General features: G+C 43.1%; 1 protein-coding gene across 4 annotated transcripts in view; it reads left to right on the top strand.

Moving 5' to 3' along the window:
- Positions 1 to 336: 336 nt before the first annotated feature.
- KCNAB1 (potassium voltage-gated channel subfamily A regulatory beta subunit 1) overlaps positions 337 to 21579 on the top strand; it is a 167635-nt gene continuing 146392 nt past the window's right edge. For 3 of the 4 annotated variants that reach the window (XM_074963734.1, XM_074963736.1, XM_074963735.1), the window contains exon 1: positions 337 to 761. In XM_074963734.1, the coding sequence (XP_074819835.1) occupies positions 707 to 761 (55 nt within the window). In that variant the 5' untranslated portion in view covers positions 337 to 706. Of the gene's footprint in view, positions 1349 to 21579 lie in introns of all 4 variants that reach the window. The other variant, XM_074963731.1, reaches the window with a different exon arrangement.

The following is a 21579-nucleotide window of genomic DNA, read 5'->3' as shown; positions in this document are numbered from 1 at the left end:
ATGACTTGTCAGCTTTGTGCCAGTCTTTCCTTGTTTAATTGCAACCCAATTTTCAGCAAGTTGTGAGTCAGAATTGGTTTGAAGAGTTTGTACCATCGCTAATTTAGCTGGGATTCTTGTACGAAGAAAAGATTAACCCTAGCATGCTGATACCATGGGATTTAAAGCAGTATCTTAGTGAGCCAGACAAGGGATTAATGTGTTAATTCACCAGCACACATTAGCAGAGTGCTTCCCCCCTATTTTTATAGTTAACATGTTTTTACGTCAATTTGTTCTGTCACTGTGATGAGTCCTCTGGTTGATTAGCAGTGCTGCCAATTATTTTTATGGGAAGAATCTGCTTCTAGTGCCTGTCTCTATGTTGCACACAAAAGAAAAAGCAACCGTTCCCATGCTTTCTGCAAGCTTCTTACAGGGAGCTCTGCATGTTCCACAGAGCAGCTGCAAAACCATATCGGTGCAGATTTACAGCTTTGTCTTTACAGGGCTTGAAACTAAGAATGTGTGAAAAGGGTCCTGATTAGATGTTGTATTTTGCAGCATCTGACAAAGACAATAGATGGATATTCCTGGTCTTTAGAGACTTGCTTGTGATTAGACATTTCTTCAGTTCCAAAGCTTGCCTGTTCAGCATTTTGTGATCCAGAGGGTGTTCAAGACACATCTTGCAGTATGCCTGCATTGATTTAAAACCAGCAAGCAGATGCAAGCCTGCATCAAGACGGAGTGGATGTTGCTTCTTGTGGTTAATCATGAAGGTACAGCTTTATGTTTCTGAAAGCACTTGACTAGGTGGATGATTTTGTTTAAGCAGTAGATATTATTGCAAAGGAAGATTTGAAAATCAAGTTGTCTGCTCTCTTGCTTGCTTTACCAAGTTCAGTGCTTATATGTTTACTTGTATCCCAGGGACACCATACTGTTCTCCTCTACCTGCACCATCTACCACTGCTGCTTCTACTACTTTCAGTCATCTTTTGAGTTCAGATTTGAAGACTTGTTTAGCAGCATTTGGGACTAAAATCTCCAGCTATTCAGTGTCCTATAGCCCAGTTCTCAGAGTCTGAGAAGGTTTGAGTACTCTCTAAGATTTGGATTGTGAATAAAGATTTATTGCGGGAGCCATGCAAGTTTCCATAGCTTGTACGGAACATAACTTGAAGAATCGAAATGGTGAAGACAGGCTTATCAGCAAACAGAACACCACTACCCCAAACGTAGTGAATGCAGCCCGGGCAAAATTCCGGACGGTGGCTATTATTGCTCGCAGTTTGGGGACATTTACCCCTCAGCACCATATCTCTTTAAAAGAATCAACTGCAAAGCAGACTGGCATGAAATATAGGTATGGGCACAATATTCACTGTTCGTAATGTTTGTGTCATATCTCTTTACCCTGGATGACTCATCTGCTTACAAAGTAATTCTCTTTTCCAAAATCCCAGTGTCTTTTTAAAAAGGGACATTAAAAAAATCCTACTAAAAATACTAAGTTTTAAACTTACAAGAAAACTAGCTCTCTTTAGTGGCATTTGTGTCCAAGTGTTTCTGCAGACATACACGTTTGTTATTTGATACAAAGAGTTTTCTTTTCTTTAGTTAGGATATCAAACATAAATAAATTGAGCACCATTATTTGTGGATGGTGTTAAAAGTAATGTTTTGTACAGCTCTTGTTAGTATTTATATGTAAAAAGACTGAATTACAAATGATGTTCAAATATCTGCATAGAAAAAGTTTTCATTTTTCCAGCGCATGTTGGGTAGAATGTCTCTAAATTAGTTACTGTGTCTTATCCTAATGATTACTTACAGACCTTTCATCTGACTTGCTAAGTGAGGACAAGGAGGAATCTATTTTAAATGAAATGCAGACAAAATCATAACCATGTTCCTAGAAAATCTAATGCTTCTTACAAAAATTTTTCTTAACACAGAAATGTACAAGAGTGTAATTAAGAGTGTCACTTTAATCTATCTCAGATGTTTAGTCTGCTATATCTGGACAGCTTCCTTGTATCAACTGATACAAGTACTTATTAAGGACTTTAATGTGGAAAACTTAGCATTTTTGTAATTTAATTTGTATGTATTCGACACGTTAGCGTATCATTTCTGCTAGACCTTGAACCTATCCTTTGTGTGGTGTTGGAATTACTTGATTCCTAGAAAGGAGGAGATAGCAATCTAAGGTCAGCTTCTGCTCTGAATTGTTCCATGAGTAGCCCCATTGAAATCAACAAGGCTATTTGTACAATGGTAGGACTCAACAGGAGTATGGATGGCAGAATCTTGTCCTTAGGAGTAGGGGATGGAGTGTGTTTAGAGTTACTGGTAACTTTTGTTTTGCATATTTGCAATTGATTAATTTTCATGGCCAGCAATTTCTGCCCTTGCTAGCTATCCTCTTTTTATGAAAGAGGTATTTGGATATGATGGAATTTAACATGACCAAATTAAGGCCAAATTCTACTTTCATTCAGACTGATGTAAATCCAGACTGACTGTACTGAAGTTACTCCAAATTTACACATGTGTGCACCTGAGCACAGAGTTTGATGTAAGGCATTTGTGCAGTTATGATAGTTTAACAGAGATAGCTCAAGAGGTTGGCCTTTAAGGGATTGCATTTGAAGGGCCACATAACTTCCTAATTTACACAGTCAGGTGTAATTTGTCATTGTAGAGTCTGGAATTGCTAGTAAGTAATATCCCCAGAGGATCTGGGAGACTCTGAAGAACCCCAGTTGGCCAGAATAATTTCTCAGTGAGTATGGGTAATTTTATCTGAGCACTCTTGTTCAAAGATCATTGGACACCATCACAGATTGGGTTATTTTTAATACCAGTGTTATAAGTAAGTACAGGGAACACAGGTAATGGATCTGTAAATGACATTGCAGAGTCAGAAACCTGCTGATTAATTTTTACTGTGACAGATTCCCAGAAGTACTGCCCTCTGAGAATGACATTACAGTCTGGCTGGTCAGGCTCACTGGGCATGCATAGGTTTGCAAAGAGGGGAAGTGGGTAACCAAAGCTTACTGCACAGTGCAGCTCTTAAACTCTGGTGCATCATACTGTGTTGTTATACCAAGACCTGATCTTACAGTTCTTATGTTTGAAAATCTCCCGTTGACTCTAATGGGAATAATATGTAGGTGACAGCTGTAGGATCTGCCAGGCAACACTAAAGAGGTTATCACATCAATAGAATGCCCTTTTGTAACTGTTTGATAGCTCAGTAGATTCTAATAGCCCTAGTATGAAGTGAGAGACAATGTAGGCTTGTGGAATGAGCACAGATTTGGAGTCAGGAACTCCTGCAATCTATCTGTGCCATTTTCTCATTGTGTAGCCTTGGCCAAATCTCTTCACTTCTCTGCCTTAGTTTTTCCAGTACATGCCTACCTACGTGGCAGGGGTGTTGAGAGAGTGTTTGTTTGTAGAGAAAATAAAATCACAGCTTCCTTTGAGAAGTGCAGCTGTTACACTTACAGCCTACAGTATTTAAATTGGTAGTAATTATTCCTGTTGGTTTTCCAAAGGAACATTATGTTGCAGATGCATTAATGCAAATAACTGCACCTCTCTTACTCACCCCCATCCAGAGACCCACACAGAAACAGATCCTTGGCTTCTTTAAGAGACATTTATAGCTTATTTCTAGAAAAATTCTGAAATCTGAGGCTAAATTCTGCAGACCTTATTCAGACTAAAGTGCTGTTGACTTCAATGGGAGTTTTGACTGCATAATGTTTGAGTAAGGACTGCAGGATTTGGACCTAATTTGTAACCAGATTGATGTCCATCCTTTATGATTAATCCTTGTTTACAATCCCAAATATACCTAGAACAGTGAGAAGCAATTCCTTCCTGAGGAGAAGAAATGGGCAGGAAGTTTGGAGAAAGAGATGATCCAAATGTAAAGGATAATTCTGGCATTGGTGAATAGACACAAAAAGAACCCTAAGTCGGGGGAGATGTTGAAGCTGATACATGTTAATAAATGCATTCTGGCTCCTCTACAAATGACATGATTATCACACAGATTTAAGGCCTGATCCAACTCTCACTGAAGTCAAATGGAGTGTTTCCAGTGACTTTAATGGGAATTGTGCCACGTCCTTCATTCCCTTATATTTCAGGTTGAAGATTCTTGTTCTTCCCAGATCATTTTCTGCTTTAATTAGGTCATTTCTGACAAACTTAAATGCTATCTAAAATGATGTGCTAATGAAGATGCCTTGTTTTATGCTAAAAACAAATACTTCTTCCCTCCCCCCCCAAGGCTTTGTAGATAACTAGATAACTGTAAAGATATAGCTGGCTGTGTTGCCATGCATATTTCACAGCATGATTTGTAGTGCTTCTATCTCAGCCACAGTGCATTGCCTCCTACGACTGCTTGGCAGGTTTTGATTTTAGGCAGTTGACGAGAATGATCCTGTCAGTGGATTATGTAAAAGAGAGAGACAATGAGTATGTGTGTGACAGCGGTGGAGGTGGGAGTAGAACCAGTTCTGTGGCTCCTTATCAAGTCAGTGTTTTTGAGCCAGTCCAGATCAGAAACCAGCTTGGAATTTTAAGTGCAAAGTGTCCTGAAAATAAATAAATATGCACCATGGAATCTTTAAAATATTAGGACCTGGTCCTGTTCCCATTGACATCACTGGGAGCGTTGCCCTTGGCTTCACTGGGAGCATGATCAGGACCTTACTTTTAAGATCTTATTTAGTTTCCTTTCAATGGATTGGAGGCATCAAGTTGCCATCAAAGAGACTGGTGGTAGGAGGGCAATCTGATAGTTGGCCAGCTGCTGGCTCCCACTTTCTTTGAGTTGGAAGCATAATGGAAATTTAGCAGCACATGCACCCAGCTCCTGTATGAGTGCTCCACTTGCAGGCTGCAGAGAGAGACGGCGTGTGGCTTAAACCAATGCTGCTCAGGCCGAGCTCTCTCCAAGAACAAGCACATTATTGCGGGGAGAGAGGAAGGTATTTTATTTTAAAGGCATTGTTACCGCCAGTTACATTTGCATGGCTACTGGATTTACATGCTTTGTGAGAAATGGAAAAACTGTGGCCTGACAAACAAGTGAAAATGGCCACACCCCTTTTAATGCCATTAATATTACAGTTCAGTTACGCTGAAGAATCTGCCCATATGCTCAGATAATGTTCTCTGGAGTGTTGAAAGTCTTTCCTTGAACATAATTTCAGTCGTGATGGTTGGCTTGGAAAATTTCAATCTGCTGCCTAATTTTTGAAAATAAATAATATAGTTCTACATCCATTAAAGTTTCCCAGAGACGGGGGTTGGGGAGTGGTGGTGGTAGTGGTGAAGGAGATAGAGTTCAACTGCAGTGATGGCAAATGCTTTTCTGACCCTTTCTTCTTCTTCCTCTTCCTTGTGCAAACTTCATGAAATGGGGTCTGCTCTACAAGTCCTCTCCCTCCAAAGTGTTCTGTTCAATGCCATATCCTCTACCACACCACCTGCTGACATGTCTTCCTTTATGACATCCCACCACTTCTTCTTGGGTCAGCCTCTCTCCCTTTTTGCTTCAGTCTTGATCGGTTGGACTCTTACCCACATAGTTGCCAGGACTGCTCTTTACATGACTGACCCATCTGAGTCTGTACTCCCTTCATTTTTTCGTTTATGGGTGTTACTTTGAGCATGTTCCTCACCTGTAACTACGTGTTCCTCACATGGTATTTCTTACTTACATCCTTCATCCATCTCAACATTCGCACCTCTGTTGAACAGATCATTTGCTTATGCTTTTTCTTTGTTGCCCAATGCTCAGTGCGATACACTAAAACTGGGCAGACCATGGTTTTATAGACTTTCCGTTTTGATCTAACTCATATCTTCTTGTCACATACTACTACATGATTTATCTCTCTCCATTTGAGCCAGGCATTTATTATCATAGCTCTAATTTTGTCCATTTTCTTACTTGAATCCTGATAATCTTTGTCAGTATAACAAGTACTTCTGTGTAAATGGTATTTTAATAGACATTGCTGTTTATTCAGAAAGAGGGGGTGAGACCTTTTGCTATTAATCATGACCATATGGCTTAGTTTAAAAGTGCCTTGTATTTATAAAGATTCTGTTACAGTTTTTCTTTAGCCAGGTTGATCTGGGTCCATTTCACAGGGAGCTGGATATCTGTTGATGAAACTCAATGGTCACAAGTTCTTCTGTCATGCTGCATAAAAAAGACAGACTGTACATTATGAACCTAATCCTATTCTCCCTGGAGACACAAGAGCAGCTGGCATCATATTGTTACTCAATGAAATATGGGGGTGTGCACTTACAAAAATCTGTGCTAAGGGTCTAGATTAAACAAAGATAAGATAAAACTCTGTTAGTGCAAGTTCTTCCACCAAGGCACCTTCGGTATCTGAACAGTGTGGTGTTATACGCACGCGGCCGTGCCTAGGCAGGACTGGGTAAGTTAAGGAGGTTTTCAGCCTTAGCTGACTCTTTCCTTTGGACTTCTTTACAACCTGTAGATGTAGCAGTTTGTGCTGCAATCCTGTCTTATTTCACAAACGAAACACACCATTGGGTCACATCAGTATGTAGCTGTAAGACCTTCGAGGAAGTTGCTCAAGGAGAGTCAGTGGCTCTGTGAGCCAATGTTGAACTGGTGCCTGAACATGGTGATATCAGGGGACACTGCTGCTGGAGGTGCTGTGCTTTGCATGAGATGTAAAATGGAGATCTTGACCACTTGTGATATTGATGTTCCCAAGCCTCTTTCTGTGTCAGCCGTGGTGTAGAGCCTGGTGTCCTGGCCCAGTTCCAACATGGATAATTACATTCTGCCTCCTTAAATTCCTTTTGCAGTTTTAAGTGGGTACTTAAGTGTATTTTTCTTCACTGCTTGCCCTACAATGTTGGGTTATATTGTGAATTATTAAATGGACACTAATAAGTTTTACCCCTGTGGTGGATGCATTTCACTGGTGATCACCATTAAGCTTATAAAGCTCTTTATTTAGGTTTATAAAAGCCTCTATATGTGTCCATCCTATCTCCTGGGCATACTTAAGATATACAACAGAAAGAAATGTTCTGAGTTTTGTACATAATTATATTTGCAGATGGATATTTATTTAATATATAGTTAACTCAAACCTCTCCAGTCCTTGGGGCCACTCTGACCCCAGAAGTAAGTGTGTGTGTGTGTGTGTGTGTGTGTGTGTGTGTGTGTGTGTGTGTGTGTCAGGGGAGGGGATAGATACGTTTTTCTGTGTGTCTAGAAGGTTAACAAATCTGAAATCTAGAAGACCAAGGTGGGCAGAGAGTTGGAAAGTCAAAGACCCCTCTTGCAGAATACCCTGCTGGCAGTCCGCTTCTCTATGGTGTGTGGCAACATCAGTTTGAGCACCTCCACTGGTCACAAACGTGACCACGTGAGTACTTTGCTTTGATTTTTAATAAAGATGATAATATGGATTAATTAATTAATATGCATGAAGGCAGTACGACTGATGGAAATGAGTGCCTAGAAATAGAAATTACCACATCTGAGATGGAAGAAAACCTTAGAGCTTAATGTGCTCAAACCAGGGAGGCCAGATAATTTCCATTCCAGAATACTGAAAGAACAGCACACGAGAGTGCTAGTCTGGTAGCAAGGATTTTGAATAAATGTATCTATTTGGGGATAGTACCATATGGGTAGAGAATCGCTAACATCATATCTATATTTTAAAAGGGGAAAACAGTGATCCAGAAACTCAGACCTGTTTGTCTGACATCAGTAGAATGCAAGACTTTAGAATAAATTGTGAAGGAAAGACGAATTAAATTCATGGAGGTAAATGGAAAAAAGGATGTAATGCAACATTGTCTTATCCAAGGTAGATTATATCAGACTAACCTGATAAATTGGAGAGGGTTCAGAGAAGAGCCACAAGAATGATTAAAAGATTACAAAATCTTATGGTGATAGATTCAAAGAGCTCAAGCTATTTATCTTAACAAAAAGAAGGTTCAGGGATGACTTGATGACTTGTAAGTACCCACATGGGGAACAAATATTTAATAATGGGCTCTTTAATCTAGCAGATAAGGGTATAACATGATCCTATGGCTAAAAGATGAAGTTAGACAAATTCAGACTGGAAATGAGGTGTAAATTTTTTAACCATTTGAACAATTTACCAAGGGTCATGGTAGATTATTCTTCACTAACCATTTTAAAATTAAGATTGGGTTTTTTCTAAAAGCTCTGCTCTAGGAACTATTTGGGGCCAATTTTGGGGCCTGTGTTATACAGGAGGTCAGACTAGATGATCATAGTGGTTCCTTCTGGTCTCAAAATCTATGACTCTTATGTCCTCCTTTAAGGAAAATAACTGATTGTTTGTTTAAATAAAGGAAGTGCAGTAGATCTAATATACTTTGGACTTCAGTGAAGCATTTGACATGGTATTTCATGGGACACTCTTATTTAAATTAGGGAAGATCTGTATCAGACTAGAGGAAGGTAACTAGTGGAGTTCCTCAAGGATCCATCTTAGAATCAATCTTATTTGATATTTTTATGAATGACCTTGGCACAAAACGTAAGTGTGCACCTATGAAGTTTCAGAGTAGGAGCCGTGTTAGTCTGTACCCGCAAAAAGAAAAGGAGTACTTGTGGCACCTTAGAGACTAACAAATTTATTTGAGCATAAGCTTTTGTGAGCTACAGCTCACTTCATTGGATGCATGTAGTGAAGTTTGCTGATGATACAAAGTTGGGAGGCATCGCCAATACAGACGAGAATGAGATTATTGTACAGGAAGAGCTGGATGACCTTGAAGACTGGAGTGACAGAAATGGGATGAAATTCAATACTATACAGTACAAGGTCATATACTTAAGGTTTAATAAGAATTTCTGTTATGAGCTGGGGGTTCATTAGTTGGAAACGACAGAGGAGGAGATTGCCTGGGTATGTGCGTTGATCACAGGATGACTATGAGCCACCAATGTGATGTGGCTGTGAAAAAGGCAAATGAGATCATAATGTAACACTGTTGCAACAAAAGCAAACACCATTCTGGGATTTATTAGCAGGAGTGATGTAAGCAAGAAAGGAGAAGTAATTCTTCTGCTTACTCCGTGCTAATTAGGCCTCAACTGGGGTATTGTGTCCAGCTCTGGGCACTGTGTTTCAGGAAAGATGTGGACAAATTTGGAGAAACTCCAGAAAAGAGCAACAAAAATGATTAAAGGTGTAGAAAACATGACCTGTGAGTGAAGTCTGAAAAAAACTGGGCTTGTTTCTTCTGGAGAAAAGAAGACTGAGACATGTTGGCAGTTTTCAAGTACATAAAAGGCTGTTACAAGGAGGAGGGAGAAGAATTGTTCTTCTTAACCTCTGAGGATAGGACAAGAGGCAATGAGCTTAAATTGCAGCAAGGGAGGTTTAGGTTGGACATTAATTCCCTGACAATGCTGGGACCTCAGGCACTGATGCACCTCTGCCCCTCCTATTCTGTGCCTGTGGCACCAATAGTCTAATCTCCTGTGAGCTGTAATGCTGTGATCTGATGTTGGGTGTCAGGTTTAGTGTGTGGGCGCTGGGTGGTGTTGGTGGCCTGTGATATACAGGAGGTGAGACAAGATGAGCTGGTGGTCCTTTCTGGCCCTGAACTCTATGACTCAATCTCTCAGGTAATCAGGTCTCAAACCATGACCGTTAACACCTTGTAGTCCACCCAGAAACCTGCTGGCAGCCAGTGCATATTCCAGAACGTTGGAGTGACAAGCTGTTGACATGAAGTTGCGTAATAAGCTGTGCGCTGCATTCTGCACTAGCTTCAGTTTCTGAGTTGTCTCAGAAGGTAGCCCCACGCAGAGGACATTACAGCAATCTAATCTAACCTCAAGGCAGAGGTGAAAGTAAGCCGGTACGCCCTGGTACACCGTACCAGCAAGAGCCGGTGCACCCTACTGGGGCAGCCCGGCTTCCCCAGGAGGCAATTTAAAGGACCTGGGGCTCCCAGAAGTGGCTGGAGCCCCAGGCCCTTTAAATTGCCTCCAGAGCCCAGCTGCTGGAGCCCTGGGATAGCAGCTGCAGGGCTCCAGTGGCTATCTAAAGGGCCAGGGCGGTAGAAGAGGGAAGCCCTGGGCCCTTTAAATAGCCCCCGGAGCCCCGGGCTGCTGCTGCTACCCCGGGGGGGGGCACTTACCTTACAGGGTGGGCTGGGGCTGGCTCTGACCCCCTCAACCCCGCCCCTTCCGCCCTAGGCCTTGCCCCTTCCGGGGGCCAGAGCTGGCCCCAGCATACCGGTAAGTCACTCAACTTACTTTCACCCCTGCCTCAAGGTCAGAGAGAGAGAGAGAATTGTGTCAAGATCCCTGCATTGGACAGCATAGGTCACATTCTTCATCAGGAGCTGATGGGGGATAAAAATGCCTTTGGCCACACCTGCCAAATACTTTATGGGAAATACTTGCTGCACTCTGAGAATGGAGCTTTGTAAACATTCAAGGCCATTTATGATATTACCACCAGGAAAGTAATTTTTGTACCCGTTGTTATTGCAAGTAATTTCTTTCACTCATTACAGTGTGCATTGCGTGAGCAGCATTGGGCTATGTCCAAAAATTGTTTAAACACAGTTAAGATACAATATTGTCACGTAAAAGGGTTAGTTTATTAAGTGAGCACTAATATTGTGCTCTGCACTGTGCAAATTCAGGGGAAGATGTACTCCCAGTCCAGTGTTTTTTTAAATATTGTTTTGCATGTGGAGTCTATGAAATATACATGGAAGCACAACAGCCTATAAATGAGATGTTTAGATGTTATAAGCAAACTTCATCTGATTCTGTCAGGTTTGGATAAACACACACAATTTTAGATGCTTATCTAAACGTTAGGAAATACTCTTTGGTCTGCAAAATTGGTTTGGAAATAAGAGAAAATACTCTCATGAGATTTCGGGTGTCTCTCATGCTTCCAGAGAAATGGAAATGTTGTGAGGAAAGGCTTCCTCACTGTATTTCAGGACTTGTCTTCCATCCCCACATATTATACTTCATACAGTGGTCATAGCAGCCATCACATAAATTCAGAGATTCATATTATGAATACCTTTATATGGCAGGTGGGAATGTTAATAAGCTCCTCCCGTAAAATTCCATAATTTTTTCCAAAGCATCCGATCCTGAAGTCTTTGTAGAGTCAATCCTCAGGCATGGGGAAACTTCCAAAATAAGCATGACTTTCTTCAAAATCTGACCTCACTCATATTGATGAAAATCCAGAGCAACTCCAGCAAAGCCAATGGGCTTCCTCTGGATTTACACTGAAGATGGTTCCATGATTGGAGCCATAGAAATTAACATACTTTAAACAGGTTAAAGAGGAAGGAGACATAAAATTAAAATGAATAACTGAATAAACAAAATTTGGTACTGGTTTGCACTGCTATCAAATTCTTATTGCTACACTTTGAGGAGACCTGCAAAACTCCCTCCACCTCCTCCTCACTCATAAATAATGAAGTTGTCCCACACTTGTGTTAATAAAAACTGTTTAGTACCTACACCACACGCTATGTATTTGGCTTGATTTTGATCTCACATACACCAGTCCTGCACCATTAACTTCATAATGTTCATGTGCCTGGCTCTCCTCTGAGGGCTTGTTTCCATTAACATTTAGGTCGCAGCAAGCTGGGGTATAATACTGTGCTAGCCTGCCACACACTAAGTGTCTGTGTACTATGCACTAATGGGTTCCTAGTGTGCTTTGATTATCTACTGGGTTTCAAAGTGGAGTAGATTAAAGCACACTCGGAAACTGTTAGCACATATCAGCAGGGTCCACACCGATGCTTAGTGTGGGGTAGATTTACAGTCCAGCTTGCCAAGAACTAAATGTTTGTGTATGCAAGCCCTGAGTTACACTGGTGTAAATCGGGAGTAACTCCACAGCAGTCAGTGGTGTTTCACTGAAGAGAATTAGGACTGTTGGCTTCAATGGGAGTTACTCAGGATTTACACTAACATAAGGCCCTATCTTCACTAGGAGAAAATGTGTGTTTTTAACACGGTAACTAACAATGTTAAATCCTAGTGTAAACAAGGCACTTTGTAGTTTTAATGTGTTAGTTGGTCAAGGTGAACTTTAAACTTAACAAACAAACATGTTAAAACTACAATGCACCTTGTCTATGGGTATGTCTACACTACGGAATAAGGTCGAATTTATAGAAGTCGGTTTTTTAGAAATCGGTTTTATATATTCGAGTGTGTGTGTCCCCACAGAAGTGCATTAAGTGCATTAACTCGGCGGAGTGCTTCCACAGTACCGAGGCTAGAGTCGACTTCCAGAGCGTTGCACTGTGGGTAGCTATCCCACAGTTCCCGCAGTCTCCGCTGCCCATTGGAATTCTGGGTTGAGATCCCAATGCCTGATGGGGCTGAAACATTGTCGCGGGTGGTTCTGGGTACATATCGTCAGTCCCCCCTTCCCTCCCTCCCTCCCTCCGTGAAAGCAAGGGCAGACAATCGTTTCACGCCTTTTTTCCTGAGTTACCTGTGCGGACGCCATACCACCGCAAGCATGGAGCCCGCTCAGGTAACCGTCACCGTATGTCTCCTGGGTGCTGGCAGACGCGGTACGGCATTGCTACACAGTAGCAGCAACCCATTGCCTTGTGGCAGCAGACGGTACAATACGACTGGTAGCCGTCCTCGTCATGTCCGAGGTACTCCTGGTCGCCTGTGTGAGGTCGATCAGGAGCGCCTGGGCAGACATGGGCGCAGGGACTAAATTTTTAGTGACTTAACCAGGTCATTCTCTTTAGTCCGGCAGTCAGTCCTATTGAACCGTCTTATGGTGAGCAGGTAGGCAATATGTCCTTCTGCACTGTCTGCTGCCAGCCAAAGATGTAAAAGATAGATGGAGTGGATCAAAACAAGAAATAGACCAGATTTGTTTTGTACTCATTTGCCTTCTCCCCTGTCTAGGGGACTCATTCCTCTAGGTCACACTGCAGTCACTCACAGAGAAGGTGCAGCGAGGTAGATCTAGCCATGTATCAATCAGAGGCCAGGCTAACCTCCTTGTTCCAATAAGAACAATAACTTAGGTGCACCATTTCTTATTGGAACCCTCCGTGAAGTCCTGCCTGAACTACTCCTTGATGTAAAGCCACCCCCTTTGTGGATTTTAGCCCCCTGAAGCCAACCCTGTAAGCCGTGTCGTCAGTCGCCCCTCCCTCCGTCAGAGCAACGGCAGACAATCATTCCGCGCCTTTTTTCTGTGCAGACGCCATACCAAGGCAAGTATGGAGGCCGCTCAGCTCACTTTGGCAATTAGGAGCACATTAAACACCACACGCATTATCCAGCAGTATATGCAGCACCAGAACCTGGCAGAGCGCTACCGGGCGAGGAGGTGACGTCAGCGCGGTCACGTGAGTGATCAGGACATGGACACAGATTTCTCTGAAAGCATGGGCCCTGCCAATGCATGCATCATGGTGCTAATGGGGCAGGTTCATGCTGTGGAACGCCGATTCTGGGCTCGGGAAACAAGCACAGACTGGTGGGACCGCATAGTGTTGCAGGTCTGGGATGATTCCCAGTGGCTGCGAAACTTTCGCATGCGTAAGGGCACTTTCATGGAACTTTGTGACTTGCTTTCCCCTGCCCTGAAGCGCATGAATACCAAGATGAGAGCAGCCCTCACAGTTGAGAAGCGAGTGGCGATAGCCCTGTGGAAGCTTGCAACGCCAGACAGCTACCGGTCAGTTGGGAATCAATTTGGAGTGGGCAAATCTACTGTGGGGGCTGCTGTGATGCAAGTAGCCCACGCAATCAAAGATCTGCTGATATCAAGGGTAGTGACCCTGGGAAATGTGCAGGTCATAGTGGATGGCTTTGCTGCAATGGGATTCCTTAACTGTGGTGGGGCCATAGACGGAACCCATATCCCTATCTTGGCACCGGAGCACCAAGCCGGCGAGTACATAAACCGCAAGGGGTACTTTTCAATAGTGCTGCAAGCTCTGGTGGATCACAAGGGACGTTTCACCAACATCAACGTGGGATGGCCGGGAAAGGTACATGACGCTCGCATCTTCAGGAACTCTGGTCTGTTTCAAAAGCTTCAAGAAGGGACTTTATTCCCAGACCAGAAAATAACTATTGGTGATGTTGAAATGCCTATATGTATCCTTGGGGACCCAGCCTACCCCTTAATGCCATGGCTCATGAAGCCGTACACAGGCAGCCTGGACAGCAGTCAGGAGCTGTTCAACTACAGGCTGAGCAAGTGCAGAATGGTGGTAGAATGTGCATTTGGACGTTTAAAGGTGCGCTGGCGCAGTTTACTGACTCGCTTAGACCTCAGCGAAACCAATATTCCCACTGTTATTACTGCTTGCTGTGTGCTCCACAATATCTGTGAGAGTAAGGGGGAGACGTTTATGGCGGGGTGGGAGGTTGAGGCAAATCGCCTGGCTGCTGGTTACGCGCAGCCAGACACCAGGGCGGTTAGAAGAGCACAGGAGGGCGCGGTACGCATCAGAGAGGCTTTGAAAACCAGTTTCATGACTGGCCAGGCTACGGTGTGAAAGTTCTGTTTGTTCCTCCTTGATGAAACCCCCCGCCCCTTGGTTCACTCTACTTCCCTGTAAGCTAACCACCCTCCCCTCCTCCCTTTGATCACCACTTGCAGAGGCAATAAAGTCATTGTTGCTTCACATTCATGCATTCTTTATTCATTCATCACACAAATAGGGGGATGACTACCAAGGTAGCCCAGGAGGGGTGGTGGAGGAGGGAAGGAAAATGCCACACAGCACTTTAAAAGTTTACAACTTTAAAATTTATTGAATGACAGCCTTCTTCTTTTTGGGCAATCCTCTGTGGTGGAGTGGCTGGTTGGCCGGAGGCCCCCCCACCGCGTTCTTGGGCGTCTGGGTGTGGAGGCTATGGAACTTGGGGAGGAGGGCGGTTGGTTACACAGGGGCTGTAGTGGCAGTCTGTGCTCCAGCTGCCTTTGCTGCAGCTCAACCATACACTGGAGCATACTGGTTTGGTCCTCCAGCAGCCTCAGCATTGAATCCTGCCTCCTCTCATCACGCTGCCGCCACATTCGAGCTTCAGCCCTCTCTTCAGCCCGCCACTTACTCTCTTCAGCCAGCCACCTCTCCTCCTGGTCATTTTGTGCTTTCCTGCAGTCTGACATTATTTGCCTCCACGCATTCGTCTGTGCTCTGTCAGTGTGGGAGGACAGCATGAGCTCGGAGAACGTTTCATCTCGAGTGCGTTTTTTTTTCTTTCTAATCTTCACTAGCCTCTGGGAAGGAGAAGATCCTGTGATCATTGAAACACATGCAGCTGGTGGAGAAAAAAAAGGGACAGCGGTATTTAAAAAGACACATTTTATAAAACACTGGCTACACTCTTTCAGGGTAAACCTTGCTGTTAACATTACATACATAGCACATGTGCTTTCGTTACAAGGTCGCATTTTGCTTCCCCCCACCGCGTGGCTACCCCCTCAACCCTCCCCCCTCCCTGTGGCTAACAGCGGGGAACATTTCTGTTCAGCCGCAGGCAAACAGCCCAGCAGGAATGGGCTCCTCTGAGTGTCCCCTGAAGAAAAGCACCCTATTTCAACCAGGTGACCATGGATTATATCTCACTCTCCTGAGGATAACACAGAGAGATAAAGAACGGATGTTGCTTGAACGCCAGCAAACATACACTGCAATGCTTTGTTGTACAATGATTCCCGAGTACGTGTTACTGGCCTGGAGTGGTAAAGTGTCCTACCATGAAGGACGCAATAAGTCTGCCCTCCCCAGAAACCTTTTGCAAAGGCTTTGGGAGTATATCCAGGAGAGCCGCGAATGCCAGGGCAAAGTACTCCTTTCACATGCTTGCTTTTAAACCATGTATAGTATTTTAAAAGGTACACTCACCAGAGGTCCCTTCTCCGCCTGCTGGGTCCAGGAGGCAGCCTTGGGTGGGTTCGGGGGCTACTGGCTCCAGGTCCAGGGTGAGAAACAGTTCCTGGCTGTCGGGAAAACCGGTTTCTCCGCTTGCTTGCTGTGAGCTATCTACAACCTCGTCATCATCATCATCTTCTTCGTCCCCAAAACCTGCTTCCGTATTGCCTCCATCTCCATTGAAGGAGTCAAACAACACGGCTGGGGTAGTGGTGGCTGAACCCCCTAAAATGGCATGCAGCTCATCATAGAAGTGGCATGTTTGGGGCTGTGACCTGGGGCGGCCGTTCGCCTCTCTGGTTTTCTGGTAGGCTTGCCTCAGCTCCTTCAGTTTCACGCGGCACTGCTTCGGGTCCCTGTTATGGCCTCTGTCCTTCATGCCCTGGGAGATTTTGACAAAGGTTTTGGCATTTCGAAAACTGGAACGGAGTTCTGATAGCACGGATTCCTCTCCCCATACAGCGATCAGATCCCGTACCTCCCGTTCGGTCCATGCTGGAGCTCTTTTGCGATTCTGAGACTCCATCATGGTCACCTCTGCTGATGAGCTCTGCATGGTCACCTGCAGCTTGCCACGCTGGCCAAACAGGAAATGAGATTCAAAAGTTCGCGGTTCTTTTCCTGTCTACCTGGCCAGTGCATCTGAGTTGAGAGTGCTGTCCAGAGCGGTCAAAATGGAGCACTCTGGGATAGCTCCCGGAGGCCAATACCGTCGAATTGTGTCCACAGTACCCCAAATTCGACCCGGCAAGGCCGATTTAAGCGCTAATCCACTTGTCAGGGGTGGAGTAAGGAAATCGATTTTAAGAGCCCTTTAAGTTGAAATAAAGGGCTTCATCGTGTGGATGGGTGCAGGTTTACATCGATTTAATGCTGCTAAATTCGACCTAAAGTCCTAGTGTAGACCAGGGCTAAGTTAGGATTTTAACACGTTAGCTAATGTGTTTAAAACATGCCTCATTTCCTAGTGTAGACCTGGCCTGTTTTTTCCTCCATTCTGGCTACTAAGGTAATGCATACGCTTTCAAAGAGATGCATGAGGAGCTACAGTACTGCGCATACTCTGTCAAAGGTATTTATTTTATCTATGTATAAGTACCTCTGTGGTGCTCGTGACTACAGTAAGTAAAGGTTTTGCAATTAACAGGCACACAGATTGAAAATGTACCTCTTCTTGCATGTTCCACAAATAAAGCTTTAAAAATTAAGGTTTCAGACAGAAAGTGAAGGGGATATGTAGATATGGCTAATAGATCTAGCAGGAGGGTGACAGTTACATTTTGCAGCACTTGCAGGGTTTTTTAATTTGTTTTTGTTCTGCCCTGGAAGGAAAACAAAACCTTTCACATGTTTATAAGAGGGAGAGGAGGGGAGCGTCTTTCTCTTTCTCACCTGGTGGTTAGCGCACTGGGGTGGGACATAGGAGACCCAGGTGTAAGTCCCTGCTCTTCCTGATTCAGAGCAGTTTTTCATTCCAGACCACTGTAAGTCAGGACAAGCAGGGAGCCCCTCTCTCTCTCTCCCTGGACCCCAAACCCTTTCCAATAAAAGTTCTGTGGAAACAGGTTGACTTAGATGAAACAGTATATTTCAACATGATGAAATTTTGGAAAAAATTTTCCAGCCCTCTCTAATGCCTACCTTTTCTTTGTCTCCTTTAAAGCCATGGAAACAAAAATAGGCACCTGACTCACAGGAAGCTCTAGCAAGTGGCAAATTATGATCCAGCAGGACCTCACATCTGCTATACATTTTGTGACATACAGCAATGTTCTAAATTCTACATTAAAATGTTTCCAAATCATTAGGCTCATTGAAAACACCTGTCAAACTAGCTTAATTATATGTTCTCTGGAAAGGTTCCAGTTTATGGAGAAGTACAATACAGTACTGAGTGACATACATTATTAGCATATAGGGATGGTTATATTAGTACATGGGGCTGGATTTTGCCATTTTATATAAATTCAGTGAAGGTCTCCTATAGTGACATCTCTTCTCTATGACAAAAGCAGTTCTAGTTAGCTAGATCTAATACAGTATAGCATATAAAATACTTCTCTTGTCAAATGAGCCACTATCCCCTCAGGTTTCAGAGTAGCAGCCATGTTACTCTGTATTCGCAAAAAGAAAAGGAGTACTTGTGGCACCTTAGAGACTAACAAATTTATTTGAGCATAAGCTTTCATGAACTACCGCTCACTTCATCGGGTGCATTCAGTGGAAAATACAGTGGGGAGATTTATATACATAGAGAACATGAAACAATGGGTGTTACCATACACACTGTAACGAGAGTGATCACTTAAGGTGAGCTGTTACCAGCGGGAGAGCGCGGAGGGGGGACGGGACAACCTTTTGTAGTGATAATCAAGGTGGGCCATTTCCAGCAGTTGACAAGAACATCTGAGGAACAGTGGGGGGTGGAGGAGGGTAATAAACATGGGGAAATAGTTTTACTTTGTGTAATGACCCATCCACTCCCAGTCTCTATTCAAGCCTAAGTTAATTGTATCCAGTTTGCAAATTAATTCCAATTCAGCAGTCTCTCATTGGAGTCTCAGAGTCCTAGAAGACTTGCACAATAATTCCTGTTCAGAAATTGGAAGGCAGCACTAGCTGACTAACAAAATTTGTTGGTTCCTTTGACTTGCCAACATTTTAGTGGTTACTTTGTGGACATACTTGGTACTGTGGGAAATATTGTTACTGACAAAGGGATTCTGCTCACTTGCAAAAGATGCAGAGAACTTTATGCTCCTGAAAATGGCTCCCAAAGACTAGGCTGATGTGGTTCTATCTATCTGCGAGAGAAACTGTTTGAAGTTCAGTACTAACCATAAAGAAAATAAAGATTTTGCAGTTCTCCCTTGTGCCATCCTTATTTTGCTGTTGCAGCAAAAGATGGCTACTATTGGGTAAATATAAAATATGGCCGAGCATAAATTCATGCTGCTGACTATATGACCAGCATTACCTCCTTTCTGTGTTATATGTGGGTTGATCTTGTTTAGCATACACATATAACACACAATGTCCTTATGTGGCTGTGCAAATCACTGTTGAATGGCTTTTTAAAAAAAAAAAATTGCTACGTAATTGGGCTCCAGAACCTAAACATTTATTTATTTATTTACATCTCTAGCTCTCATAGTTGCAGAGGTGATCTTCAATATGTCAAGTGAATGAAGGCAAGATAGTGATTTCTGCTCCAGTCTACAAACAGCTGTGCTACCTCGTGAATGGGGAGGTCAGAAGTCAGAGTGAAGGCTCTCCTCAGTCTTTCACTTCCATGCCCATGTGTTTAGAGGGGGAGTATTTGGCAAGCAGATGCTGCTCAACCTTGCTGCACTCTATCTAGGAAACAGGGAACATTTGAGGGGACTTGGTCCCTCTCCTCCATAAAGATCCCATTCTCATGTCTTCTGTCTTAGGCAGGTCGCTCTTTAATCCTTGCATCGTAATCTTCCCAAGGGTTTGACAAATGAGGACCTTAATGTTCAGTTCCTCCCCAACCCCTTGTGGGGGGAGGGAAAGGAATATCTGCATAGTTGTTCGGCAGCAATTTCATCCCGCTCCCTGTAGGGTTTCTGGAACGGTTCCTTAGATAGCTCGTTGCCAGACCACTGCAGAGGAGTGGACCCTAAGGTAGTCCACAGCCTCTCTGGCAGCCACCCCCTTCTGCCTGAACTGAAGCTAGTCAGTTAATTAGTAACCAGGTGCGGAAGTAGCTGTCCGGTCCATTAACTCCTTTTTAGCTGTTGCAGCATAGGATTTATACACACTCTAAAGTGAAGCCATGAATAGGGAGGACTTAAACATGGGTTTAAGTGTTTCCTTGAATTAGGGTCTTTGATTATACAAGGCACTGGTGAGACCTCATCTGGAATACTGTGTGCAGTTCTGGTCTCCCATGTTAAAGAAGGATGAATTCAAACTGGAACAGGTACTGAGAGGGGCTACTAGGATGATCCGAGGAATGGAAAACCTGTCTTATGAAAGGAGACTCAAGGAGCTTAGCTTGCTTAGCCTACCCAAAAGAAAGCTGAGGGGAGATATGATTGCTCTCTATAAATATATCAGAGGGATAAATACCAGAGAGGGAGAGGAATTATTTAAGCTCAGTACCAGTGTGGACACAAGAACAAATGGATATAAACTGGCCATTGGGAAGTTTAGACTTGAAATTAGATGAAGGTTTCTAACCATCGGAGGAGTGAAGTTCTGGAACAGCCTTCCAAGGGAAGCAGTGGGGGCAAAAGACCCATCTGGTTTCAAGATTAAACTCGATAAATTTATGGAGGAGATGGTATGATGGGATAACATGATGTTGGCAATTAATTGATCTTTAACTATTCATGGTAAATAGGCCCAATGGCCTGTGATGGGATGTTAGATAGGGTGGGATCTGAGTTACTACAGAGAATTCTAACTTGTAACTGAGCACTAATGTGGTTGTACAGGGGGGTCTTACTCCCCTTTGCTCCCCAGTGCATGACTGCATTAGGGTCAGTCATAATCTGGTGATAAGTGAGTAGATGGCCTTTCCTATTTAACTACTGATGACACCACAATGGCAAGATAGCAAGATGAAGTTAAGGACAGTAAGGGCCCACATATTTTTCAGAAAGTGAGCAGAAAAGTATGGCAAAAGACTGAGGAGTAACTGTGGTAGGACATAATTCACCACTGACTTGCATACCGTCTCAAATTATAGTCACAACAAAAAACTTCTTTTAACATTAATTAAGGTTGCTCTTATAAATAAACTCAACAATAGAAAGATAAGAATTAAAAAGTATTAACAGGTTGCAAATCAAGCACTCTCAAGTTTGGAAATGCCAGAGAGCACATTTTTCTTGCTACCTTAATTTGCTCCCCTTGTATGTGTGCATTATGATAGTCTTATATTACATGATCCCATATTCTTTTTGCTCCTGGTCCTTCATTCATTGCACAGGACAGATCTGCTCGGGATGAATTGGGGTTGTACAGTGCAGGAGTCTGCTGTCTGTAGGACCCATACCTCTTTTGGTGCAGAAGTTGGAAGGTTTGTAGTGAATGAGGAAGGTGACTGCAGAAAGAGAAATGATATTTTCTTGGTTAAGGCAGCTGAATGCTGACATGGAGACTTGGATTCTATCCATGCCTCTGCCCCTGAGGTCCTATGTGATGCTGGGAAAGTCACTGACATCAAAATGTTCTTAGGTAGTTATTTCTGTATGCAATTAAAGATTGTATCCTAATGCATATGTGCAATGGAGCTGAATTAAGGTTGTATTGGCAATGTTCATTTGGCATTTCCTAATCTGAGTGCAGCTTTTTAATCCTTAACTTTGTATTTCCCAAATTTTTGTTCAGTTAAGGTTGCTCTCATAAAACAAATGAAGATTTTTGTTTGTGAATTTTTGTTTTTTAATAGAAGGAAAATCTTTTATATGTGTGCTATTTAAATAATAAAGCGCTTATGCATTTGTGGCCTTCAATGTATATTTTGTTGCTGTTGTAAAATTTTTGAAGCTCCATAACTTTATCGCTCAGTGCCATATTGACCAATATATTAAAAGCAATTAAATTAAACTG

This window comes from Natator depressus, chromosome 9 (assembly GCF_965152275.1).
Source record: "Natator depressus isolate rNatDep1 chromosome 9, rNatDep2.hap1, whole genome shotgun sequence".
NCBI lineage: Eukaryota > Metazoa > Chordata > Testudines > Cheloniidae > Natator > Natator depressus.
This window is presented reverse-complemented; position numbering and strand designations above follow the sequence as displayed.